The sequence below is a fragment of the Papio anubis genome, chromosome 6, assembly GCF_008728515.1.
Source record: "Papio anubis isolate 15944 chromosome 6, Panubis1.0, whole genome shotgun sequence".
Taxonomy (NCBI): Eukaryota; Metazoa; Chordata; class Mammalia; order Primates; family Cercopithecidae; genus Papio; species Papio anubis.
Genome location: NC_044981.1, coordinates 162822813 through 162846910, shown reverse-complemented (window position 1 = coordinate 162846910; position 24098 = coordinate 162822813). Strand labels below are relative to the sequence as shown.

The following is a 24098-nucleotide window of genomic DNA, read 5'->3' as shown; positions in this document are numbered from 1 at the left end:
CCTCCGCTCCCCGATTCCCGGCGAGGAAAGGCGCATTCGGGGCCGCGGACCCGCCCAGCAGGGCCCCTCGCGGGGTCCGGAGGACGCCGGGTCTGCAGGGTTCACTGGTCGTGCCCCGGTCAGGTCTACCTTCATGGCTGTGCGCCAGCTGTGGGCAGGGGGCCCATACCCACGCTGTGTCCCCGCGCGTTGCCACCCCGCACCTCGCGGACAGTGGGAAGGGACAGCCCCACCATCACCTGCCACTACGCAGACTTCACCGACCACGTCCAGGCCAGAAGGAAACGCTGGTGAGCATGCGCGCATTGCTACGGCGGCCGCCCTGGCAGCGCTGACGAGCCGGAAGTGTGCGGGACCGGACTTCCGGCTGCTCTGTGGGATTCGGGTTCGGGGTTTCCTGGTGGGCGTCAGGGGCCGGCAACAGAGTGCCGGGCGCTACGGCCCTGGAACGGGGCCATGGAGAAGCTGCGGCGGGTCCTGAGCGGCCAGGACGACGAGGAGCAGGGCCTGACCACGCAGGTAGCAAACCCGCTCCCTCGTCCAGTCCCGGGGCTGCCCGCCGGCCCCGGCCGCAGTGAGGACCGGCCGAGCGGGTGGGGTGGGTGCGAGGCCGGGGGTCTGGGCCTCCTCTGCTCGGCGGGTTGATTTAGGAGGGCTCCGTCTGCTTCCTGGGGAGAATTTGAGAACCTTCCTGTTTTCCATGGGATCTACTTAAACCCCCTTTGAGACCCACCCTCCAACTCTTCCATCTGGTCTCTGACTCTCAGGAACCCACCAACGCCTGCCCTCGCTCTCCCAAATAATCCATCGCTCCCACACCCTATTTGGTTTTCTGAGCCTAGTGCGGGGTTTGGCCTCGGGCTATGCAGCGTAAGTAGCTATGCAGGGCATTTATCCTGCGAGCTGCAGTGAGCCGAGACCTAAAGCTTGTTGCATCTGTTTGTCTCTGGAGGTAAAGGAGGTACTGTGTGTGTGTGTGTAGGAGGTTGGTCTTTTGGAAATAGGGAGACTGGAGGAAAAATAAACAGGACATTGATAAGTGAAATTATATTGAATTAAACATTTTCTGTTAAGGCAGTGAGCCCTGGTAAGAATTTTTTTTCCTTTCTTAATAAAAGCCCTTGTGTCTGCGCCTTACCAGCGAGAAGGTAAGAAGGTTCGAAGTAGCAGTGGAGCAGGAACTGCGGTATAGGTATTTTTGTTATTGCTTGAGATTATATTGCATATTATTGTGCGCTGTCACAGAAGTTGGACATTTAAAATTGTGTTTCATAAGGCTCTTCTGTTTGTCTCTTCCTGACTTCCTTGTCATTATACTCAGCACTTCTTGTGGGCAGAGTTCTGGGCTAGAGTTTTGGGTTCAGAGAGTGTAAGACAAGTATCTGTTCTCATTGCGCTCTGTAACTCTGTACATTACCACAGCCACATGTGGCCAATTAATTTTTTTTTTTTTTTTTTTTGAGATAGAGTCTTGCTTTGTCGCCCAGGCTGGAGTGCAGTAGTGCGATCTCGACTCACTGCAACCTCTACCTCCCAGATTCAAGCAATTCTCCTGCCTCAGCCTCCTGAGTAGCTGGGATTACAGGCACCTGCCACCACACCCTGCTAATTATTTTGTATTTTTAGTAGAGATGGGGCTTTCCCCATGTTGGTCCGGCTGGGCTCGAACTCCTGACCTCAAGTGATCCGCCCACGTTGACCTCCCAAAGTGTTGGAATGACAGGCTTGAGCCACAGTGCCTGGAGCAATTAAATTTAAATTAATTAAAATTAAATAAAATTTAACATTCAGTTCCTTAGTCACAGCAACCACATTTCACATGTTCTGTAGACACATGTGGTTAAAGGCTAGTGTATTGAACAGTGAAGATATAGAACATTTGCATTGCAGAAAATTCTATTGGACCGTGCTACTCTAAACTTTGGAGATGCGAAGGTAATATCACTTATCTTGAGCCCACTGTCTAGAGGGGAGAAAAGATACGTGGAGAAGTAATCAAAGATTAGAGTGACTGGCTGTATAGACAAGTGCTGCGAGTTCAGAGGAGGTGATCATTCATTAACAAATATTCAAGTTCCTGCATATGTTTGACATTGTTCAAGATGCACGTGTTAATAACAAGTGACCAGTGCAAATACCTCCTTCACATGGAACTTAAATTTTAATTGGAGGAAACAATGAATAAACAAGTAAGTGTATAATGTGTCAGACAGCCACAGAAAAAGTCAGAGCAGATTGAGGAGGTTGAGGTTGCCGTATTAGATAAGGCCTTCGTGCCAGGGAGCCATGTGTGCAAAGCTCAGAAGAGCTGCTGGGATGTCTGAGCGTCCTGTGAATAAGGGCCTCCAAGGCAGAGGGCCCAGCAGATACAGAGTCCCGAGTGGAGTGTGGTCAGCATGTTCAGGGCCAGTAAGGAGGCCAGAGGGGCTCTAGCAGCGGGGCAGAGAAGAGGGACAATTGTAGGAGAGAAGGTGAGACAGGAAGGGGGATTTTCAATTGTGGGGGTTCTCATAGGCCATGGAAAGGATTTTAGCTTTACTCTGAGTGTGATAGGAAGCCTTTGGGTTTTGAGCAGAGTGGTGGTGTGACCGACTTGGATTTTAAAGGATCACTCTGGCTGCTTTGTGGAGAACAAACTGTAGAGGCAAGGTTAGAAGCCCAGAGACTGGGCTGGAGACAAGTACAGTTGTCCTGGCAAGAGATGACTGTGGCTCGAATCAGTGATACAAGTGGTTTAAAAAGCGAAAAAGCCTGTTTAAAAAACAAAAAAGTGATCAGATTCTGTAAATGGTCTGAGTGTGCAGCCAGCAGGCCTCACTGTTGACGGATTGGATGTGTGAGTGAGAGGAGGCAAGGATGCCTCATGCGTTCGACCTAAGCATCTTGAGAAGTGGAGTTGCCATTAAGTGAATGTGGGAGGAGCAGGTTCAGGGAGGAAAATCATTTCAGTGTGGATGTGAGGTCTGAGATCCAGGTAACATCCAAGTGGAGATGTCAGGAAAGCAGTTGGACATAAGGCTGTAGAGTTTGTGGGAGGAAATAGGAGAGAGATGAGATCGTCAAGTAGAAAACAGATGAGATCCAAGGTTTGACCTCTGGTTTTCTCTGGTGTGTAGAGGTTTAGAGGATGAGTAGCAGCCAGCAAAGACAGCTGAGAGGATCGGCGAGAGGAGGAGGAGGAGAACCCAGAGAGAAGGGTGCCCCAGAAAGTGAGGGAAGAGAGTGCTTTAGGAAGGGGAGGGGACCCAGTATTGTTAATGGGTTTCAGAAGTTAAGAGCAGGTTACCTGTGGAGGTTATCAGTTGTCACTTCCACGAGAGCAGTCTTGGTGGCTGGATGGGGACAGAGGCCTGATTGAAGTCAGGGGAGAATAGAAAGAAGATGGAGTCAGTATGGCCATCTCAGTGATTTTTCCTGTGGAGCAAAGAAGTGGGTGGTAGTTGAAGGATGCAGTGAGGTTGGGGAACATGTCATTTTCCCAAGGAAAATACTGGATGTTTCTGTGCTTTGGGAATGATCCAGGAAAGGGGAAAATTATGGTGCAGGCAAGAGGGGATTGTTGCTAGGGGGCTATTGAGGAGTGACTTGGAAAGCAAGTGTCTCTAGGGAGGAGGAAGGGGCAGGAAGTGGCAGTGAGGAGGGAAGACACCTGGCTCACTGCTGTCCAAGTGGTGCAGAATTCGTAGGGGAGAGCCCTGGCCCTGGAGACTAAATTTCAAACCTAGCAGGAAGGTGAGAGGATCCTCAGAGAAGAGGGTGAGGACATAGGGAGGTTTGCTGTTAGTTTTTGGAGATGGGTAGGAGACGAGATGGGATTAAAGGTGCACAGACCTGAATGGGGTGAGGGATGACCTGAGAGTGTTGCCCTTCTTGTGCAGCAGGACGTAACCAGGATGGTGGGCACGTTGGAATTGGGTCTTCACAGGGATGGTTCTAGGCCAGTTGAGGAGTTGGGCGAGGCAGTGAAGGTCATGGGGGAGCATGCTGACATCCAGGCTGCGTCGCCCTCCTGTGGAGGTGCTTTGAGCCCAGGGGAGAGGCACGGTAGCCAGAGTTCTGGGACACCTCTTTTGAGATGTCTGGGAAGAAGTCAAGGAGGGAGAGATGTTGAGCCAGATCTTAGAGTTGATCGTATTCCTCCCTTGATCACATCCTTCGGTGACTTCCTGCAGCACCTGAATAAAATCCAGATCCCTCCCTTGGCCTCTCAGCCCTTCACTGCTTGTTGGCCTGCCTCCCTACCCTCTCCCCAGTGCTTGCATTGCCCGGCCCTCTTTCTCCTCCTCAGTTGGAGCCATTTTCTTCTGCCTGGGAGACTTGGCATTGCATTTCTTTTTTCTGGAATGCCCCTTCCTGGCTCTTTTCAGAGTTGGATTGGTCACTTCCTGATGTCTTTATTTGGTCACCTCTTTAGAGAGGCCCTTCCTGACCCAGTTACGCTGCCCCTATTTATGTCCTTAGTAGAACCTGCCTTATTAGTTTATTGCCCATTTCCCCCCATCTGAATGTAAGTGCACTACGTTCTGTCTTATTCCCTTCTGTGTATGTAGAACCTACCAAGTACCTGACGTCTAATAGCTGTTCATAACTACTTGTTGAACAAACAGAGGAGTGAGTTGTTTGGATTTGGGTAACTACCAAGGAGAGGTGAGGGCATTGGCATAAGGTACTTGTTGGGAGTTAGATGACAAGAATGGCAGGAACATTCTACAGAGTTCTCTTGTGGGAGCCCCTACTAACCCCTGCTGACACTTTGTGAGATGTCTTAGTCCATTCAGCCTGCTGTAACAAAATACCTTAGACTTGGTGATTTGTAAGCAACAGAAATTTATTTCTTACGGGTTTGGAGGCCGGAAGTCAGAGATCAAGGTGTGCTCATGGGTTCTTGGTGAGGCCCCTCCTGCTTCCTGGTGTCACAGTGTTGCCTCTGTTTACATCTTGACATGGCAGAGAACAGACAGCTTTAGTCTCTTTCTCGTCTTATTAGGGCATGGATCCCATTGATGAGGACTCCACCCCCATGACCTGATCATCTCCTGAAGGGCCATCTTCCAGTACCATCACCATGGGGCTGAGGATTTCAGCAAACACTCAGACCATAGCACACGGGTTGAGACAAGTCCATTTGCGTGTTGACTGAGTATTTCATATTTACAAATGGCATTAATTTATCATGTTTCACTTCAAACATCACCACGTGGAGGATGATAATAAGAGAAAATTGCCTAATATACAATTTAAGCTCTCTCTGCCTCTCCCACTTAGAAGATTGTAAATATACCTACCTTATCTACTTCCCTCACTGTTCCCATAGTGGGTGTGGGTGAGGTGGGTAGTGGGAGAGTGTAGAGAAACACAGGGAGGAAACTGTCTTTCCAGGTAGAGGGAGCTCAGGTGGCAGAGGAGACCCCCAGCAGGAGCAGCCAGTGAGGCGGGAGGACAGTCAGGAGAGCCTGTGGGATGTGGGAGTTGAAGAGAACATTGCAAGCAGGAGGGAGTGCCAAAGTGTCCTGTGCTGTTGAGTTGGAAAGGATACTGATGTCTCGAAAATGTCCCTTGGAATTAAGGACAGGGAAGTGACTTGTGTCTGCAGGGTTTCAGCCAGGTGAGGCATGTGAAGCTAGAATGGTCAAGGTGAACTTCCCAACCACTGCCAGGCGTGTGCCAGCCGGGGGTCCTGTCCACTCCCACGACATCAGAGATTCCTGGGAAAGAAGGCACTGGGCTAGGAAGGGAACTACATGAAAAAGTGTGGGGGCCGAAAGGCCTGGGACCTTGACTGCACCTCCCCAGGGGCTGCACTGCCCCAAGTCTGCACTGTGTTCCGAGTATGGCGTGCAGAGGGAGCTTTCCCTGGGAGGCCTGCCAGGTAAAGCCTGTGTAATTGCCTGTGGCCAGCCCCAGAATCACTCACAGTGCTGTGGTCTGAATGTCTGTGTCCCCCTTAATCCCCAGTGTGATGGTATGAAGAGGAGGGGCCTTTGGGGTGTGATTAGGAATGGGTTTCATGCCCTAATAAAGAGGTCCCAGGCCACATGCAGTGGCTCATGACTATAATCCCAGCACTTTGGAAGCCTGAGGCAGGAGGATTGCTTGGGCCAAGGAGTTCAAGACCAGTCTGGGCATCATGGCGAGACCCCGTCTCTACAAAAAATTTAAAAATTAGTTGAGCGTGATGGTGTGTGCCTGTGGTCCCAGCTACATGGGAGGCTGCGGTGGGAGGATTGCTTGAGCCTGGGAAGTTGAGGAAATAAAGGACGCATTGCCCTTTCCGCTGTGTGAGGACTCAGAAGGTGTCATCTGTGAACCAGAGATGCCTCACCAGACGCCGAATCTGCTTAATCATGGACTTCCAGTCTCTAGAACTGTGAGAAATAAGTGTCTGTTGTTTATAGGCTCCCCAGTCCACAGTGTTTTTTTTTTTTTAAGAGAATTAAATAGTTTTATTAGCTACATACAATTATGGATGATATACAAGCTTCATTCCCATCTATAATGTTATCTAGTACCATTATTCAGTTTAGATATATTGCATGGGATGTGCCAACAATCTTTTTTCTCTCTGAGACCAAGTCTCGCTCTGTTGCCCAGGCTGGAGCACAGTGGTGTGATCTCGGCTCACTGCAAGCTCTGCCCCCCGGATTCACGCCATTCTCCTGCCTCAGCCTCCCGAGTAGCTGGGACTACAGTCACCCGCCACTGCGCCCGGCTAATTTTTTTGTTTTTTGTTTTTGGAGAGACGGGGTTTCACCATGTTAGCCAGGATGGTCTCGATCTCATGACCTCGCGATCCACATGCCTCGGCCTCCCAAAGTGCTGGGATTACAGGCGTGAGCCACTGCGCCCGGCCAACAATCGTTTTTATAACTGATAATTCTGTGATTTTGCTTGGGTGATCCCCTTTAGTGGTGAACTTCAGGTCACAGCAGTAACTGTCAGTTCAGCTACACCGAGCTTACTGAAGACAATGGCTTCCCCACCCAAGCAGACTGTGAATAATTTCCAGGTAGAACCTGGCATCACCCTGAAGGAATTCTGACTTCACACTCTTGGGGCAAATTTAGCGAGATGGCTTCAGAGGAGACTAACTTTACACAGCATGTTTTTAAAAAAGACACATTTATTCAGTGTCGAACAGCATGAGTGCAAAAAAAAAAAAATTTACATTAAAACCCTTTGTTGGAATGCTTGGTACTTTCCACAGAACAGAAACTAAAATAACCTGTTAATAAAATTAGTCACAAATACAGTCCTGGAGTTTTTTGCTCATACACTTGAGTGTTGTCTAAAACGTATCTTCGTAGCAGCTGGGCTCTGCCACCACTGTGCTTGGCTGGCTGAGTTCACAAATCTCTTGTAACCTGTAGCTTCCCTGTCGCTTCTCTGGCTCTCCTCTCCTACTAAGCTTTGTTTCCTGGCAGTGATTAAAATCTTCTGCCAGTGCCATGGCTACTGCTGCTACTGGAACCACCATAGCCACCTTGGTTTTTTGAACCTATTTATGCCTGGTGTTCCATTATTGGAACGCTAAGCATGTGGGAGATATTTATATTCTCCTGTTCAAGGTCATCGCCAAGGTCTGATTTTTCAAATTCAGAAAAATACAACCTCAGGGCTAAATGGGTTAAAATCTTCTGCCAGTGCATGGCTACTGCTGCTACTGGAACCACTGTAGCCACCTCGGTTTTGTAAAGTATTGTAAAGTTTGGCAAAGTATTGTTCTCCACCACCATAGGGGCCAGAGCTTCTGCCTCCAAAGTTTCCTCCCTTTATAGGTCCAAAATTTGAAGACGGTAATTGCCAAATCACTGGAGCTTCTGCCATCTCCAGAATTGATTCCATCATTACGAAATCCATTACAGCCATCCCTGCTGTCACTGTATCCACCGCCACGGCTGTGGACAGCTGCCACCAAAGCCATCACGACCACTGAAGTTTCCTCCATGACCGAAGTTGTCATTCCCACCAAAACCACCTCCACAACCGCCACCAAAGTTTCCAGAGGCCCTTCGACCTCTTTGGCTGGATGACGCACTAGCCGTCTCTTGCCTTCACAGGACTTCCCTCACTTCACAGTTGTGGCCATACACAGTGTGGTATTTCTGGGTGACAGTCTTGTGCACAGTCCTGGTTGTCAAAGGCTACGAAAGCATAGCCCCTTTTCTTGGCACTCCCTCTGTCAGTCATGATTTCAGTCACTTCAGTTTTTCCACACTGTTCAAGATCTCTTAGGCGATGTTCTTCAGTGTCTTCTTTAATGCCACCAACAAATACCTTTTTCACAGTTAGCTGGGGACCTGGTCTTTGAGAATCTTCTCTTGAGACAGCTCTTTGGTTCCACAGCTCTTCATCCACCTCGTGTGGCCTTGCATTCATGGCGCATCCACCTCCTTCACAGTGGCATACAGGACAAAGCCAAAGCCCCCAGAGTGCTAGGTGCTTGGATCTCATGACCACACAGTCCATGAGCTTTCCCCATTGCTCAGATTGGCTTCTCAGGTTCTCAGCAGTTGTGTCAAAGCTCAGCCCTCCAATGACGAGCTTCCGCAGCTGTTTGGGCTCTTTGGGAGACTGACCTAGACTGGCGTGCAGTGGTGTGATCTCGGCTCACTGCAACCTCTGACTCTCGGGCTCAGGTGATCCTCCCACCTCAGTCTCCCAAGTACCTGGCACCACAGGTGTGTGCCCCCATACCTGGCTAATTTTTGTATTTTTTGCAGAGATGGGAGTCTTGCCATGTTGCCCAGGCTGGTCTTGAACTGGGTTCAAGCGATCCACCTGCCTCAGCCTCCCAAAGTGCCAGGATTACAGGCATGAGCCACAGTGCCTGGCCTATGGTATTTTTGTTGTAGCAGCCAGCACATAGATTTTTAATCAGGAGCTAGATCCGTTACCCAGCACTTAGAACAGGCACATAGCGGCACTCAGTAAGTATTGAGCCAGTCAGTGGATGGATGGATGGATGGATGGATGAATGAAGGTGTGAGTGTACAGAGGCTGGAAGCTGAAGTCAAGTACGCTTTCTGTTTAAGATGGAAAGGGTTTCAGCATATTTAAAAGTTGATGGACGCAGTTTCAGAGAGTGAGAACACATTCACTAGAGGAAAAAGCCCACTAGCATAAATTCCCTGAGCAGGTCAGGGGTTGGGTGTAAAGCAGGGTGGACAGGTGGATCTCAGCTCTGCGGGAACCAGGAAAGGACGAGAGCATGGGTGTTCTTACTGGGTGGGTTTGGTGGTTTTGTAGCAGCAGGAAGGTGAGGGAGTTCCCACTGATGACTTTGGGTTTCTGTGTGTGAAGTAGGGGAAGTTGTCTGCTAAGAATGGAAGCGTGGGGCAGGAAGTGGAGGTTCGAAGTGGGTTAGAGTAAAATGCACGTTGAGATAAAGCAAGAAGCCTTAGATTGCCAGGTAGCAGTGTGCAGGCCGTGGGCTGCTGATGAGGACCGGCTCAGGACCCCCCTGCCCTGTGCCTGACTTCACCCAGCAGAGCTCAGCTCAGCACCTCCTGGAGGAGGGAAAGCTGCACTCTGGTGGGATGCTACCAGGTGAAGGCAGCGGAAGGGGATTTGGAATGTCCTGTCGAAGCCACTGAAAAAAAGGAGAAGGGCAGGATGAGGTGTTCAGGAGGCCAAGGAGTCAGCACAGTGGGAGCCAAGGAACCAGCCTGCTGCGGTCGGAGAGCAGCAGCCGGAAATTTGGCGATGGTGTAATTTCGGATAGAACAACTGCCCTGGGCTGGGTCACGGACTGGAGGGGAAATGCCAGTGGAGATTAGGGAATGAGAAACAGAAAGGCCAGGCTGCCCATGTGGACGTGGAAACCATGCCAGATGCTGCAAGGATCTGGGTCGGCCCCCTGATCAAGAGTCCTGAATAAGGAGGAGGAAAGAGTGGCTCTCTAAAGTGTGGACCGCAGCAGCCGGTGTGGGGAGCAGGCGACTGGGGGAGCGGGCAGTTCCACCTGGAATGGGCCTGAGGGTCTGCAGATGCCTGTGTCTTTTTCTCACTTGTCTGCGCAAGTTTGTCTTTTTATACCTACTGGTGTTTTGAAAAAGGAGTGGGAGGAATACTGGGTTCAGTGTCATCATTAGTGGAAAGCCACAAGTGTTTTCTGTGTTTAGATGGCAGAAGCCCAGGGGCAAGGCTCAGGTCCTTCCAGCTGTGCTGTTTCCTGGCGCTGCATGGGTTAGAACTGTTCCTCCGCTTCTCCATCACCTGAAGGGGTGGGTTTCGGCTGTGCAGTGGGAGCCACTCATTCAGCCTTCGTGTTGTTGCTGCTAGGACTACATTTTCCTCTGTTATGTTTCTCACCTGCTTTTTAAAAAAATTAATGAAGTTCTAGTTGCAAGCAGTGCTGTGTTTACTGTGGGGGGAATAGGGAGAGCAGTCCCTGCTGAAGGGCCTGTATTCTCTTGGCTTCCCCTTCCTGTGGTAACAGGTAAGTAAAATGATTGATGGTGGTTTTGGGAGAGAAAGAGGTGGCAATTTTATTTCTTTTCTAAGACTAAGAGATTAACAAAGTTGCTGGTTTTGGTGGGATTGCTCCTGATTGGTGGTAAAATTAAGCAGCACATAAATGCTTATGGTAAACAGGCTGGGTGCTGTGGCTCATGCCTATAATCCCAGCACTTTGGGAGACTGAGGTGGGTGATCACATGAGGTCAGGAGTTTGAGACCAGCCTGGCCAATATAGTGAAACCCCATTTCTACTAAAAATACAAAGAATTAGGCATGGTGGCGTGGACCTGTAGTCCCAGCTAATTGGGAGGCTGAGGTAGGAGAATCACTTGACTGTGGGAGGCAGAGGTTGCTTTGAGCTGAGATCACGCCTGAGCAACAGAGACTCCGTCTCAAAAATAATGCTTGTGATAAGCAGATGTGAGGGTTCCTTCTGTCTCCTAGTTGGAAGATGCACTGCCAGGTTTTCTTTCATGTTGAAGCATTTCGCAGTTTTCCCAGTTAGCAGTTAGGAAATCTGTATTTGTTTCTGTATCCTGGACAATTTGCAAGACTTGAGACAAATCATTTGCTTATGGATTGAATATTCCATGTTTACAAATGGAAATAATTTGTCATGCTGTTTTGTTTTAAAGATCAGTACATGGAAGATGGCAATAAGAGGAAAAAATACCTACTTTTATACAAATAACCATGCTGTTTCATTGCTGAGAGAAAAACTGGCTATTGAAAACCAGCGTTGAACTTGTGAACAATGGGGTGATTTGAACTTGTAAAAGAAGGAAAAATGGATGCTTTTTCCTCTCACTAAATCCTCACATCATTGTGGACTCACACTAACCTTTAGAAATCACTAGTTTATTCTTTCCATTTTCAATTGACAAATAAAAATTGTATACATTTATTGTGTACAGCGCGATGTTTTGACATGTATACTTTGTGGGATGGTTAAATCAAGCTAATGAACATGTCTCCTTTTTTTTTTTTTTTAGCAGATCATTTACTGTGTAGTTCAGTCTTTCCAGTTTATTCTGGCCTGCGTAGTTAAAATATACTTAGTGTGTATTCGGATTCTTCCTGATCAGTAAGAATGAAATTTAGATGTTTTTATAGGCAAGTTGACTCTTTGTTTAAAATCAAGTGTTTAGTTTTGCCGTAAACAGATGACATTGCTGGAAACAAGAATGTCTGTGAATTAAAACAAAACGTAAAAAACATTTAAAATGTGTTAAAGAGTGATATATGTTTCATTACAGAATACTTAGTTATTTTTATCTGCTTTTCATGCTACATAAGGATTCACAGATTAATCTCTTGAGGTAAGGAATGTAACCAAAATGTATTTTGAGCTGTTGCATATGGAACTTTCTCTTATTTTTCATTATTCTTGAAAATATAAGCATGTAGTCTTATTTTTAAGTGGATGTGGTAGTATAAATTAGAAATTTAAATTTTGGAATATAAATCCTTACTGTGTGTTTCTAGTTTCTTGTACAGCTGCTGTCGATGTACTTTTTTTTTAGCCTTACTGGGAAAGTGTGTTTTAATAGTATAATTAGTAATCTGAGTGTGTTTATTGCACCTACTGTTGCTGGGTTATCATACTGTAGAAAGTAGACACAGTAATTTCTACTCTTTTCCCCACGTAATTTGGCTAGAATTTGCGTGCTATGTAGGAATGCTGTTGCTCTAGAATAAATGGTCATTTCACAGTACGTTTTTACAGTGGTGGAGGAGGGGCCCAAAGCTTTCATGGCTTGGATTGAAAGAGCTTAGAATGGGCACCGTCTGGTGTGTGCTGTGATGGTCTCTGCTGGGGCTGCTCAGGCTGCCTCCTGTAGGTGGCCAGCATCCTCTACCCTCTATGGGGTGCAGTCACCCCACTCCACCCCTGGCCTGCAGCCAATGACCGGCCGAAGGTAGGTGGCGTCTAGAAGGCCAGCCTCTGCCTCACAGCAGGACTTGGCAGTGCAGTGCGTTGACACTGCGGGCCCACCCTGCACTCTGGGTGAAACCATGTCCTTGCTTGGTTCCTTCCGCTTCTCTATTCCACTTCCCTCACTTCTTAAAGGCTTCTGAGAGCAGTTCCTGCCTAAGTATCTCCTCAGACTCTGCATCTGGGAGCCTAAGGAATTCATCCTACAGAGGCTGAGAGAACCAGTCATGAACCTGTGAACTCTTTCCCAGCCCCAGCAGTTTCAGTGTTTTGCCTGGCCTGTGTATCTGCCCCCCGTATTTTTTTAATCTTTGTATATTTTATAATATATCTCATATGTCATTTTATCCATATCAGTGTATATTGGCTGTCCCTAACAGATAAGGACTTTTGTGAAACATATTATCAGACTTAGCAAAATTAATGGTTATTCCTTAGCATCATCTGCTACCCAGACCATGGTCATATTACTCGTAACAACCGTGGAATCTTAGTATTCTTAAACGACACTGTGATATGCAAAATAAATGATTTAGACTGTGTGTTAAAACTTTGCTTTAATTTAGGATAAAGAATCAGATTGGTGGTGAATTAAGATTATATTCTAAATTTTCCCATTTTTTTATTAAGGTCCTGGATGCCTCATCCCTTAGTTTCAACACCAGATTGAAATGGTTTGCCATCTGCTTCGTATGTGGCATTTTCTTTTCTATTCTTGTGAGTTAAGGCTTTATATTGTTTAATAATTTTTATTTTGTATTAGACTAATAATTCCATTTAGTACCAAAAATGAATGTCCTTTACTAAATCCCTGTTAAACTATTTTGGTGGAACGTATTTATTGAACTGAAATAAAGGGGTAGAGATCAATGAAAATACGTAGAAATTAATATTTTGGGGAGTTTTGTGGATAGTTGAAGTAATTTAAGAAAAATTTATCAGCGTGTTAAAAGATCTGGAAAATCAGTAATCTAGATGTTTATTACCTTTTCATACTTGCCATTTAGCGTGAATATTTAACTTAAATAGACTGAGATTTACTGATAAGCACAAAGAAAGTGTTGTTATGGCTCATTTATATATGCTAGTGCAAATAGGAAGAAGATTCAAGTTAGTGTATAACATTGAAAATTAACTGTTTTTTCTGTGTAATCAGACTAGACTGTCTACAAGCAGATTTGTATTTAAACATTTGTATTTACATAATATTGGTATTGTATTACTGCAGTAGCACGTTTATATTTTAACCATTAAAATCGTAAAATTATTTTTAAATAACTGTAATATCTTAACTTAGGGAACTGGATTGCTGTGGCTTCCGGGCGGCATAAAGCTTTTTGCAGTGTTTTATACCCTCGGCAATCTTGCTGCGTTAGCCAGGTACGTTTGGCTTCTCAAAATATCTGGTTTGCTCTTGCTACCAAATTTACCTTTCTAATGAGCACTTTCCCAGTAGGATGTTTATGTAGCTCTGTACATATTGTAAATTCAGCCACAAGATTTACATGTATTAAGTAAATATGTATTGACTGCTGCTACATACCGTCTCCCATAACAGACGGTATTAGTGCTAGGAATAGCCAGCCTTTGTGGGGCACTTACTGTGTGGGACTGTTCTGAGTGTTTTATATGTATTACGGCGAGCTTGTGAGGTAGGCAGTATTATCATCCCCGTTTATAGCCGGAGATAATAGCACAGAGCAGGGGGGTCAGTGCTGCCCGTGGCAGTGAACCTAAATCATGGCTGAGGTGGGAATCCTGCAGACAGTGGGCTCCGGAGCCCAGGCTTGGAGCTGCTGCACTCTAGGCCTTGCTCTTGTGGAGCTTACATTTTAATGAAGATGTTCACATCATAAGCCAGAGAAAGATGGGATGGCGTTGGTGCTGTGCAGAGAATTAAAACAGGGTGTGGCAGTAGTGACTGAGGGCTACTTTAGATTGGGAGTGTGAGACTCCCTCTTGGAGAACCTTTGACTCATCCTTGGGTGGTTATTTGTCTTAGTCCCTTTTGTGCTGCAGTAACAGAATACTGTAGACTGGGTGACTTAGGAAGAAGAGAAATTTTTCTCACAGTTGGAGGCTTGAAGTCCAAGGTTAAGGCACTGGCAGGCTGAGTTTCCTGCTGATGGATGCATCCCCCAAGGGGAAGATCCCCGTGTCCTCCCAGGGCAGAAAAGAGCAACCCCTGGGCAGCCTCTCCTCCAAGTGCCTCTGATCCCTTTCAGAGGAGTTCTCACAGCCTAATCCGGTCTTCACACTACCACGCTGAGGACACCTACATTTGGAAGAGGACACCTTCACACCATGGTGTGACACCTAGACCATAGCATGTCTAGTGGAATAGTTGTGAAGTTTCTTTATAAAGTCAAGGAAAAAATAAAACAGATTTAGTGAGAGATGTTAACTAAATAAACCAACAGGGTTTCTTTTTTAAAAAAGCAGTTTATTTTTGCATAGCCAGATCAATTAGTAGACCTGTACCTCAGTTAAACTTTGTTTGTTTCAAACAGTACATGCTTTTTAATGGGACCTGTGAAGCAACTGAAGAAAATGTTTGAAACAACAAGATTGCTTGCAACAATTATTATGCTCGTAAGTAAATAGTGCATTTTTAAAACTTTTATTGAAGTATTTGCACTGTTATTTTATGAATAATTGTCTCTTCTTAGGTATGTATACTTCTTGTGCTGGATGTAATAATTATATCTGGCCGGGCACGGTGGCTCACACCTGTAACCCCAGCACTTTAGGAGGCCGGATCACCTGAGGGCAGGAGGTCAAGACCAAGCTGACCAATATGATGAAACCCCGTCTCTACTAAAAATACAAAAATTAGCCCGGCGTGGTGGCATGTGCCTGTAATCCCAGCTACTTGGGAGGCTGAGATAGGAGAATTGCTTGAACGTGGGAGGCGGAGGTTGCAGTGAGCCAAGATCGCGCCATTGCACTCCAGCCTGGCCAACAAGAGTGAAGCTCTGTCTAAAAAAGAAAAAAATAAAAAATTATGTTCTGTGTGTTACAGAGTTCAGATGGTACAGTATTATCTAAGACTACTGGCTGGGTAAAGCCTGCTTCTGTTGTGTATATGGAATGGTGTAGCTGTGTATTTAAATGAACCCTAGAGCCGAGTGTGCTTTCATTTTTAAGCCCTGCCGATGGTTTCATAAGGGATTGTTAGTTTGTACCCTTTGGAGGGTGGGCGTAGACACCCTCCATAACACCCTCCATAGACACCATACTTCTGTGTCCTTAGAATATTCTTAGGGAGATTTAGCATCATTTGTCATCTGACTTTTGTCCCTTCCCTGTGTGCCGACTTGACACATTCTAACAATATGGCTCCCGTAACAGTATCTTTAAATGTGCCTTCCATTACATTGTGGGTTCTGTCCACAGCTCTCAGGTCATCGCTCTTGTTTTCTTGAGCCCGGGTGGTCGGTAGATTAGAGTTTACGCTTTGGGTAGAAAGGTTGTTTCCATTCTCACACATGCCGGGTGTTGAGCTGTTCATCGTTTCGTGTATTGTGGGCAGGAGGGGGACCCAAATCTCTTCTCCATCCTGCCTCTGTCGCCTAACTCACCTGGTCTGTGTCTCTTGTGGATTTCTTTTGCCTTCAAGCATTTATGATATTTAAAGGATTTAAATATCACCATTATAACTATTAACATGAGCTTTCCAAACACAGCTAACCTATGTTAATTTACAAGGAAATGTTTGTTAACTCTAATCTGCCTGGCAGTCTTCTCCCATCTCCTCACTAGAGGAATCATTTTTAGCTTTATTTGTATGTCTTTATTCAACTTCGTATTTTCTTACTTTTATAATCCAGTTATTTTGAATTTCCTATAATAGCATATGTAACAACATACATATAAACATTTAACTTTAGCTTACGAAGAAATTATATTTCACTGTTAGAATATAAGTAGTTTATATTCCACGAAGATTTTAGTTAGATTAGTTTTATTTAAGAAATCCTGGCACTTATCCCTCAGCCTTTTCAGTAACATACTGTACCTTACAAAAATACACATCAAATTGAGAGAATGTGGGAGCGTTTGAACATATAAGACATTTCCCAAGGTGGAGCACTTTGATTGGTTTGATTTGCTGCCCACATAAGATCATGCCTAGTAATGGTGGTAAAGAGGCTCTGTCACGTAGAGCCTTGCACGTGCCAGCTTCTAGCTCAAGCCCATCATGGATGCACTCTACCTTATTCATTACAACAGCCCTTTAAAGCATGTAGGGAGGAACTCTCCTCATTTTAAAGAGAAGAAAACAGGTTTAGACAAGTCCACTGACTTCACCAAGGACCCTCAGATAGCAGGCGTCAGAGCTGGGATCTCTTTAGGTCTTTCCAACACCACACCGCCCACCTCTCATGTTCACTCCTGTGCCTACTTGCTTTCACAGGGATGAGGAATGATCATCTTTCAGTTTACTTAACAGAGTAAATTATCAGGTGCTTCCAATTTGCCAAGGAATATTGCAGTTGTAGACTTTAAAGTAATACTTACAGAAAATGTAAATAAAACTAGTCAGCTGTATTCTTACTTTTGTTCTATAGTATATTACCTATGCAAATGAATGTAGAATAGTTTATGCATTTCTATTAGGCTTTTGAAAGGATCTCAAATTTATAATCTACTCTTTCTTCCCTTGTAGTTGTGTTTCATATTTACCCTGTGTGCTGCTCTTTGGGTAAGTGATGCCAGCCCTACTGGCTTTCAGTTAACTGTGTGCCCCCTCCGCAGCTGAAGTGTCATCACACCGTTATCTTAAAATAGCTCATCTGGTTTTTTTAAAACTCTCTAAAGATTAGGTATTCCTAAAATTTGACATGTTATCATCCAGCTAGTGGCTAAAAGTGCCATAGATTCTACTGTCTACAGCGTAGAGGTAGTCAGTAAACCCACATGTGCACACTTGCTCACCCATCCAGCTAGTGGCTAAATGTGCCATAGATGCTGCTGTCTACAGCATAGAGGTCGTTAATAAACACACACGTGTGCCTGAGAGCTCACCTGCTTGTGGGCCCGGTTGGCTCCTCTGACAGTGCCCTGTGTGGTGAGGGGCCCTCGCTCAGGGGCTGTGCTCTCTCCCTCATGCTGCTGCAGGGGTGCACTGTGACTCTGCAGTGGTGAGGCAAGTGCGCTGCAAGTAGCAAGGTGTAAAACCAATGGAGAAGGCCAGAAAACACAGATAGTAACAACAGAGAGACAGAGGAACTGAAATCCTCCTCCTACCCTGTGGAGAAGGTTAACAGCTCTTCACTAGCCTTTAAAGAAGTCACAATGTTACAATTCCGTTTCCTTTTTGACTTCCTGATTCTACATCATATTTTTCTATTGTACTCAACCTATTTCCCAAAAGGGTTTGAAGCAGTTCTTGAACTATCAACAAGAAAAGTCCCATTTTAAAGAATAAAGGGTAGATAGTTTAGACCTATTCTATCAGAAATATTCCAGGTTTTTTTTTATTTTGGTGATGTAAGGACAGAACTTTAGTTATATGAGATTGATTTACATGTTATTTCTTAATGATAAAATAATATTCTTGCACATCTCTATAGAACATTGATTTTTGGTTTTGGAATTGCCTGTTTACTTATGAACAGTAGATTGAAGATAAATAAATAAAAAAGCGCTGATGGACAAGGAATTCTCAAAATAGATCTTTTAAAACAACCATGGAAACTGATTATATTATTCCTGAAGATCACAATAAAATACAATTTTCCTTCAAAATGTCACTCAGGGAGCAAATAGGCATGAGTAAAATAAGTAAATTTCACATGGGGCATACAGATCTCAGTGGGATTTTAAATGTTGATTCTATAAGTTAACATTGACTTTAAAGACCTAACCACCTTTAAAAGTTTAATGTTTTCAGCCTATGCACGATTGTTTCAGTAACATTTATTTAAAGTCACATATTTTGCAATATTTAAATTAATGGATATAGTTTTAGAAAGGAAATTATTTTATGGATTCTAAAGTTTCAGATCAACTGTATCTTAAATTTATCACACTAAAATTTAATAAAGAAGATAAGTGGAGCCATCTACATTTTTGAAAGAGAAGAATTAAGTTTGATTGGGAAAGCTGTTTTAAAACTTTGAAACTCATAATTCCTCTGTTTTTGCTGCTATTAGTGGCATAAGAAGGGACTGGCCGTGTTATTCTGCATATTGCAGTTCTTGTCAATGACCTGGTAAGTCTTTCCTTATCCTAGTAAATGTTAAAATTGCCTGAGATGTGACAAGCATTTCGTCTGGTGTTTCGGAGCCAGACAGGCCCTGCAGGCTCAGAGGAGGGGAGGTCTGGGATGAGTCCTGTTGGAGTTGACAGCGTGGCTCAGTGGTACTGTTAGGGAGAAGTATGGGGTGCTGTGCTCGTGTAGTTACGTAGTGATATGTTCTGCTTTTTACTAATGTGAGAAAGAAATAAGAAAAGTAGATGATGCCATGTGAAAACATAAAAGTGAGACCAAATCACAGGGTGAGACCAAGGGAAGATGAGTTTCCCTGCATTATCCACTCTATTGCTGGATAAATACAAGCTGGAATTTATCTTAATGTTGACTGCGTGGCCCTGTGATATCTGGAGATGTCTTCTGAATTGGCAGTGATTAAATACTTCTGAAGTTACTGGTTGAGCATCCCAAATCCAAAATGCTTCGGGATCCAAACTTCTTTCTTTTTTTTTTTTTGAGACAGTCTCACTCTGTCACCCAGGCTGGAGTACAGTGGCATTATCTTGGCTCACTGCAACCTCTCCCTCCCGGTTTCAAGTGATTCTTGTGCCTCAGCCTCTCAGGTAGCTGGGATTACAAGTGTGAGAGGCACCATGCCCAGCCCAAAATCCGAAACTTCTTGAACGCTAACATGATGCTCAGATTTGGTTGATAACCAGTAAATGTAATGCAAATATTCCAAAAATCCAGAAAAATCCAGTATCCAACACATTTCTAGTCCCAAGCATTTCAGATCAGAGATGCTTCACCTGCACTGCCTTTCCCACTCCACTTTTGTGAATATTCAGTCATGCTCTGGTTCCTGCTCAGACTCTCCTCCTCTTAGCCTTTTTGTGGCTCGTACTGTAAGAGTTCATCAGCATAAAGGCCATAAATACCCGGGCGGTTGATTAAACGTGCCCTACATACAGCTCCTGCGCTCTTCCGTGTTAGTCAAGAGTGCTTTTCCTTTTCCTTTTACTTCAGAGCAGCTCTTGCTTGCTTCCTAATGTTTGTTTCCTGGTTTTGCCATTTTACATTCCTCTTACTCGATGTTACCCAGTTTGGGATCACCTTTCTTTTGGCCCTCTTTCCACTGACAGGTGAAACATAGATGAATGTTAAATGCAATTCTCTTTATATCTCAAATTAACCATATAATGTTCCTTACTCTTTTTCATTGATATGTGAAGAAACATAAATTTAGTCTCTTGGTTATTTTCTCTAGTATTTTGCCTTTTATTGCCTAATTTGTACCTAATAATTGATTTATCCCTAAAGGAGACTATAAATATCAGTTTTGGTACAGTTTCTATTTTATTATAAGAAGCTCAGACTTCAGCATGCACCAGAATCACCTAGAAAGTTTGTTTAAAGTGCAGGTTGCTTGTTAAAGCAAGCTTGTGATTTAGGAGGTTTAGGATAGGGCCTAATAATTTACATTTTTAACAAGTTCCCAGATGATACTCTCACTGCTGGTCAGGGTCACACTTTGAGAACCACTGTACAGTCTCATGGTGCTGTGTTTATTATAAAGTTAGACATGGCCTTTTGGCATAAAGAAAAACCATCATTCAGATGAAGATTCAACATGCTTGAATATTTCTTGCAGGTATAGCCTGTCGTACATCCCATATGCAAGGTGAGCTTGTTTGAATTCTGTCTTGTTTCTGGTTCTTATCTTCACGCAAATATATGAATTTAAGTAATTTTTACATAAAAATACTATTTAAACACTTTTTTTGGTTGATCTTAATTTCCTGAAAGGAAATGAATTTTTTTTTTTTGAGATGGAGTCTCGCTCTGTCGCCAGGCTGGAGTGCAGTGGTGCGATTTCGGCTCACTGAAATCTCTGACTCTCAGGTTCAAGATTCCCCCGCCTCAGCCTCCTAAGTAGCTGGGACTACAGGCGCGTACTACCATGCCCGGCTAATTTTTTTTTTTGTATTTTAGTAGAGACGGGTTTTCACCATGTTGTCCAGGATGGTCTCAGGCTCCTGACTTTGTGATCCGACCGCCTTGGCCTCCCAAAGTGCTGGGATTACAACCGTGGAGCCACCGCACCCGGCAGTAGACATGTTTTCAATGAGATGAAGAGAAGCTTGCCATGCTAAAGTCTGTGTGGAAACATTTTGGTGGCATGGAGCAGCTGTGTGGGGAGTATCCTCCCGCCCTGCTGCCTGGCATGCAGTAGGGAATGTGGATGAGATTCTGGACCCTCCCGTGGCTTTAGGAGTTCAGAAAATAGGACACAGAGACTCCAGGAAAACAAATTCTACTTAAAAAAAGGAAGTTACGGCTGGGTGCGGTGGCTTACGCCTGTAATCCTAGCAGTTTGGGAGGATCACTTGAGGTCAGGAGTTCAAGACCAGCCTGGCCAACATGGCAAAACCTCATTCCTACTAAAAAATACAGAATTAGCTGGGCATGGTGTGCGCGCCTGTAATCCCAGCTACTCGGGAGGCTGAGGTGGGAGAATCACTTGAACCCAGGAGGCAGAGGTTGGAGGCAGAGTTTGCAGTGAGCCAAGTTCGTGCCCCTGCACTCCAGCCTAGATGACAGAGCCAGACTCCATCTCAATAAAAAAGGAAGTTACTGGGAAAATGAGGGCTTGCACATAAATGCTTATTTTTAGTCAGCAAAAACAGTTGTATGTCAAGAGGTAACTGGCATTTTAAAATATTTTTCCAGAGAAATGTATTTATTTAGCCGTGGAGGAGAAAACAAAACGAGTTCCAATTTTAAATCTGATCGATTTAGAAAAAGATTCTGGTGAGGCACAGCTTTGCCTGTTTGTGAAATTCAAAGATATGTTCTATATTTAAAAACAGCAAAATTGTCTGATTAATACGAACAACGAAGCAAATTGGTAGAAATTTTATTTTTATTCCATTTCAAATGTATGATTCTTTCTGATAGATACTTATAAGGAGAAAAAGCAAAACAAAGCTGCAGGTGAGAAAACTGCTTAACCAGGAGTGTGCACGGGTAATTTACCATGCCTAGGAGCTTTAGAGCAAGGAGACCTCCAGTACTTCTTGGTGCCGAGGAAAGGACCTCTAGACATGGTGTCCCATACAAGAGGCTCTGAAGAGATGGCAGGACTTCGAGAAAATGACCAGCCTCTCCAGACACTTAGGATCCTGCACTTGAGAGCAATAAGCAATGTACAGATTTTGCCTATAAGAATTTTATTAGTGGATATTTTTAATGGCCTAGGTGAAAGCTTTTTTAATGAAAGTATCAAGTAATAACAGTTTTGGAAAAAAATATGAAAGGTCACACTTTAATCTTTTTTCAATTCTGAGGATTCAGTTATAAACATTACACTTTTAAAACTCAGTTCATTAAAACTCAGTTCATTCGTCTTTTTTTTTTTTTTTTTTGAGATGGAGTCTCATTTTGTCACCCAGGCTGGAGTGCAATGGCTGATCTCCGCTTTCTGCAACCTCTGCCTCCCGGGTTCAAGAGATTCTCCTGGCTTAGCCTCCTGAGTAGCTGGGATTACAGGCACATGCTGCCATGCCCAGCTAGTTTTTGTATTTTTTAGTAGAGATGGGGTTTCACCACGTTGGCCAGGCTGGTCTCGAACTCCTGACCTCAAGTGATCCACCCGCCTTACAGGCATGAGCCACCTTGCCTAGCCTAGTTCTTTTAAAAAATTAAATCTTTGTGCCGGATGTGGTGGCTCATGCCTGTAATCCCAGCATTTTGGGAGGTTGAGACGGGTTGGATGGCTTGAGCCCAGGAGTTTGAGACCAGTCTGGGCATCAGAGCAAGACCCTGTGTCTACCAAAAAAAAAAAAAAAAAAATTAGCATGGTGGCGTGCTCTACAGTCCCAGTTCCTTGGGAGGCTGAGGTGGGAGGATCTGCTCACGCCACTGCACTTAGCCTGGAAGACAGAGCAAGAACCTGTCTCAAAAAGAAAAAAGTTAGATCTTCTGTTAGGTTATTTTTGGTATTTAAACTTATTTCTTTGTATTGAGATCAGTGTATATGCCAGTAAAAATTTCTTAAATACCATGTCAAAAGTTAGCAAAATGTTTTCACGTCTCAGCTCTTAATCTTAAATCATACTGAACAAAGTTTTTGTTAATCAGAAAGTGTGCTGGAGCATCCACTGAGTTCTGTTAAAAACGGTGATTTAGCAGGAACATGTTCTACAACTTTGCTTTTGAGGAATATTATATTCTGTTTTTTTCCCTCTTTTTTCCACCAGGGATGCAGTTATTAAATGCTGTTCTTCTCTCCTAAGTTGAAAATCAGAAACTCGTGGAAAAGAGCACTCGAATGTTGATACTCTGTGTTTGGTGAAGTTTGCTTTTCCCCATAAAATACTGCAGAAACAACTGAAGTGACAGTTGAAGACCGTTTTGTACTAAGTCTCATTTTGTATACTGGTAAAAAATACATGCTTGATTAAACCGTTAAATGCTTGTAACTTTAAATTCATTATGTGTCATTAATACGCTTTTCCAAAGGAGATTTTTAATCACTGCCAGTCGTAAATTATTTTTAGCCAATTTTTAAATCTTTTCAAAACAGCTTTGAAATGTGAATATTTAAGGGTAGACCTGTGCTGCAAGATAATTCAACTTTTTTGGCTTTTAAAAAATGTCTGCATTTTTAAGACTTTTTTTTTTTTTTTTTACTTTAAATGTGAAACTTTTTATTTTAAGCTAAAAATTGCTTACTATATGTAATAAAAATAATATATAAATCTTTACAATTTTGAAATAAACCCATCCTTGGAAAAATAACATTTTCTGAATCAAATTTATAATATTTTAAGTGACTCAATTCAGTATTTAGGCACTCTACAGTCTTTTGGTAGAAAAATGAGTAAGATACAGTCTCCCCTAAATAATACTGCTAAGTACAGATTGTGAGAGGTAATGGGACTGACAGCAGAGCCCATTCCAGGAAGTGCAGGGGGAGGAGGTGAGGCGGCATTGGCTGTGAAGGTGTCAGGAGAAGTCAGGCCACCAGACAGTAATGGCAGCAGGAAGCTACCTTCACCCCAGGCTGGAGGAGAAGCAGAGAGGGAGGAGAACTACCCAGCGCCCTCCTCCTTCCCACAGGTCTCCCACCTGCTGTCCTGGTCTCAGTTGCCAGGGAGAGGCAGATAGGCGGGTGCCAGCATGATGTGGTGGTGCCAGCAGGAGGGAAGGCAGCCCTGTGTCTGTCCAGGGTAGGGACAGTTAATAAAGAGAGTACAGCAAGGTAATGGGAGCATCACTTTCTGCACAGTCAGCTTAGAGGAGAACTGGGGGGGTGTCCTTGAGGGGCAGCAGGCAGATGGGCAGAAGGGAGCCTCTGTGCCTCAGGTTGGTGGTGGCTGGACCTTGTAGTTGTTGTTCAGGTCGTTAGGTGTGGCTGAAGTCCAGGAGTAGCATTGTGGGGAGGGAGACGAAGCTGGCAGGGAGCCAGGGTCAGGCCTTAGGACCCTGGAAGTCAGGCATACG

General features: G+C 44.5%; 1 protein-coding gene across 1 annotated transcript; it reads left to right on the top strand.

Annotated features, from left to right (window-relative positions):
• Positions 1-342: 342 nt before the first annotated feature.
• On the top strand, positions 343-23081 carry SFT2D1 (SFT2 domain containing 1). The gene is made up of 8 exons (XM_003898391.5): positions 343-519; positions 13025-13111; positions 13692-13774; positions 14905-14986; positions 17064-17099; positions 18553-18611; positions 20245-20274; positions 22853-23081. The coding sequence occupies exons 1-8, from the start codon at positions 457-459 to the stop codon at positions 22890-22892; spliced, it is 480 nt and encodes a 159-aa protein (XP_003898440.3). The 5' UTR covers positions 343-456; the 3' UTR covers positions 22893-23081.
• The last annotated feature ends 1017 nt before the right edge of the window (positions 23082-24098 follow it).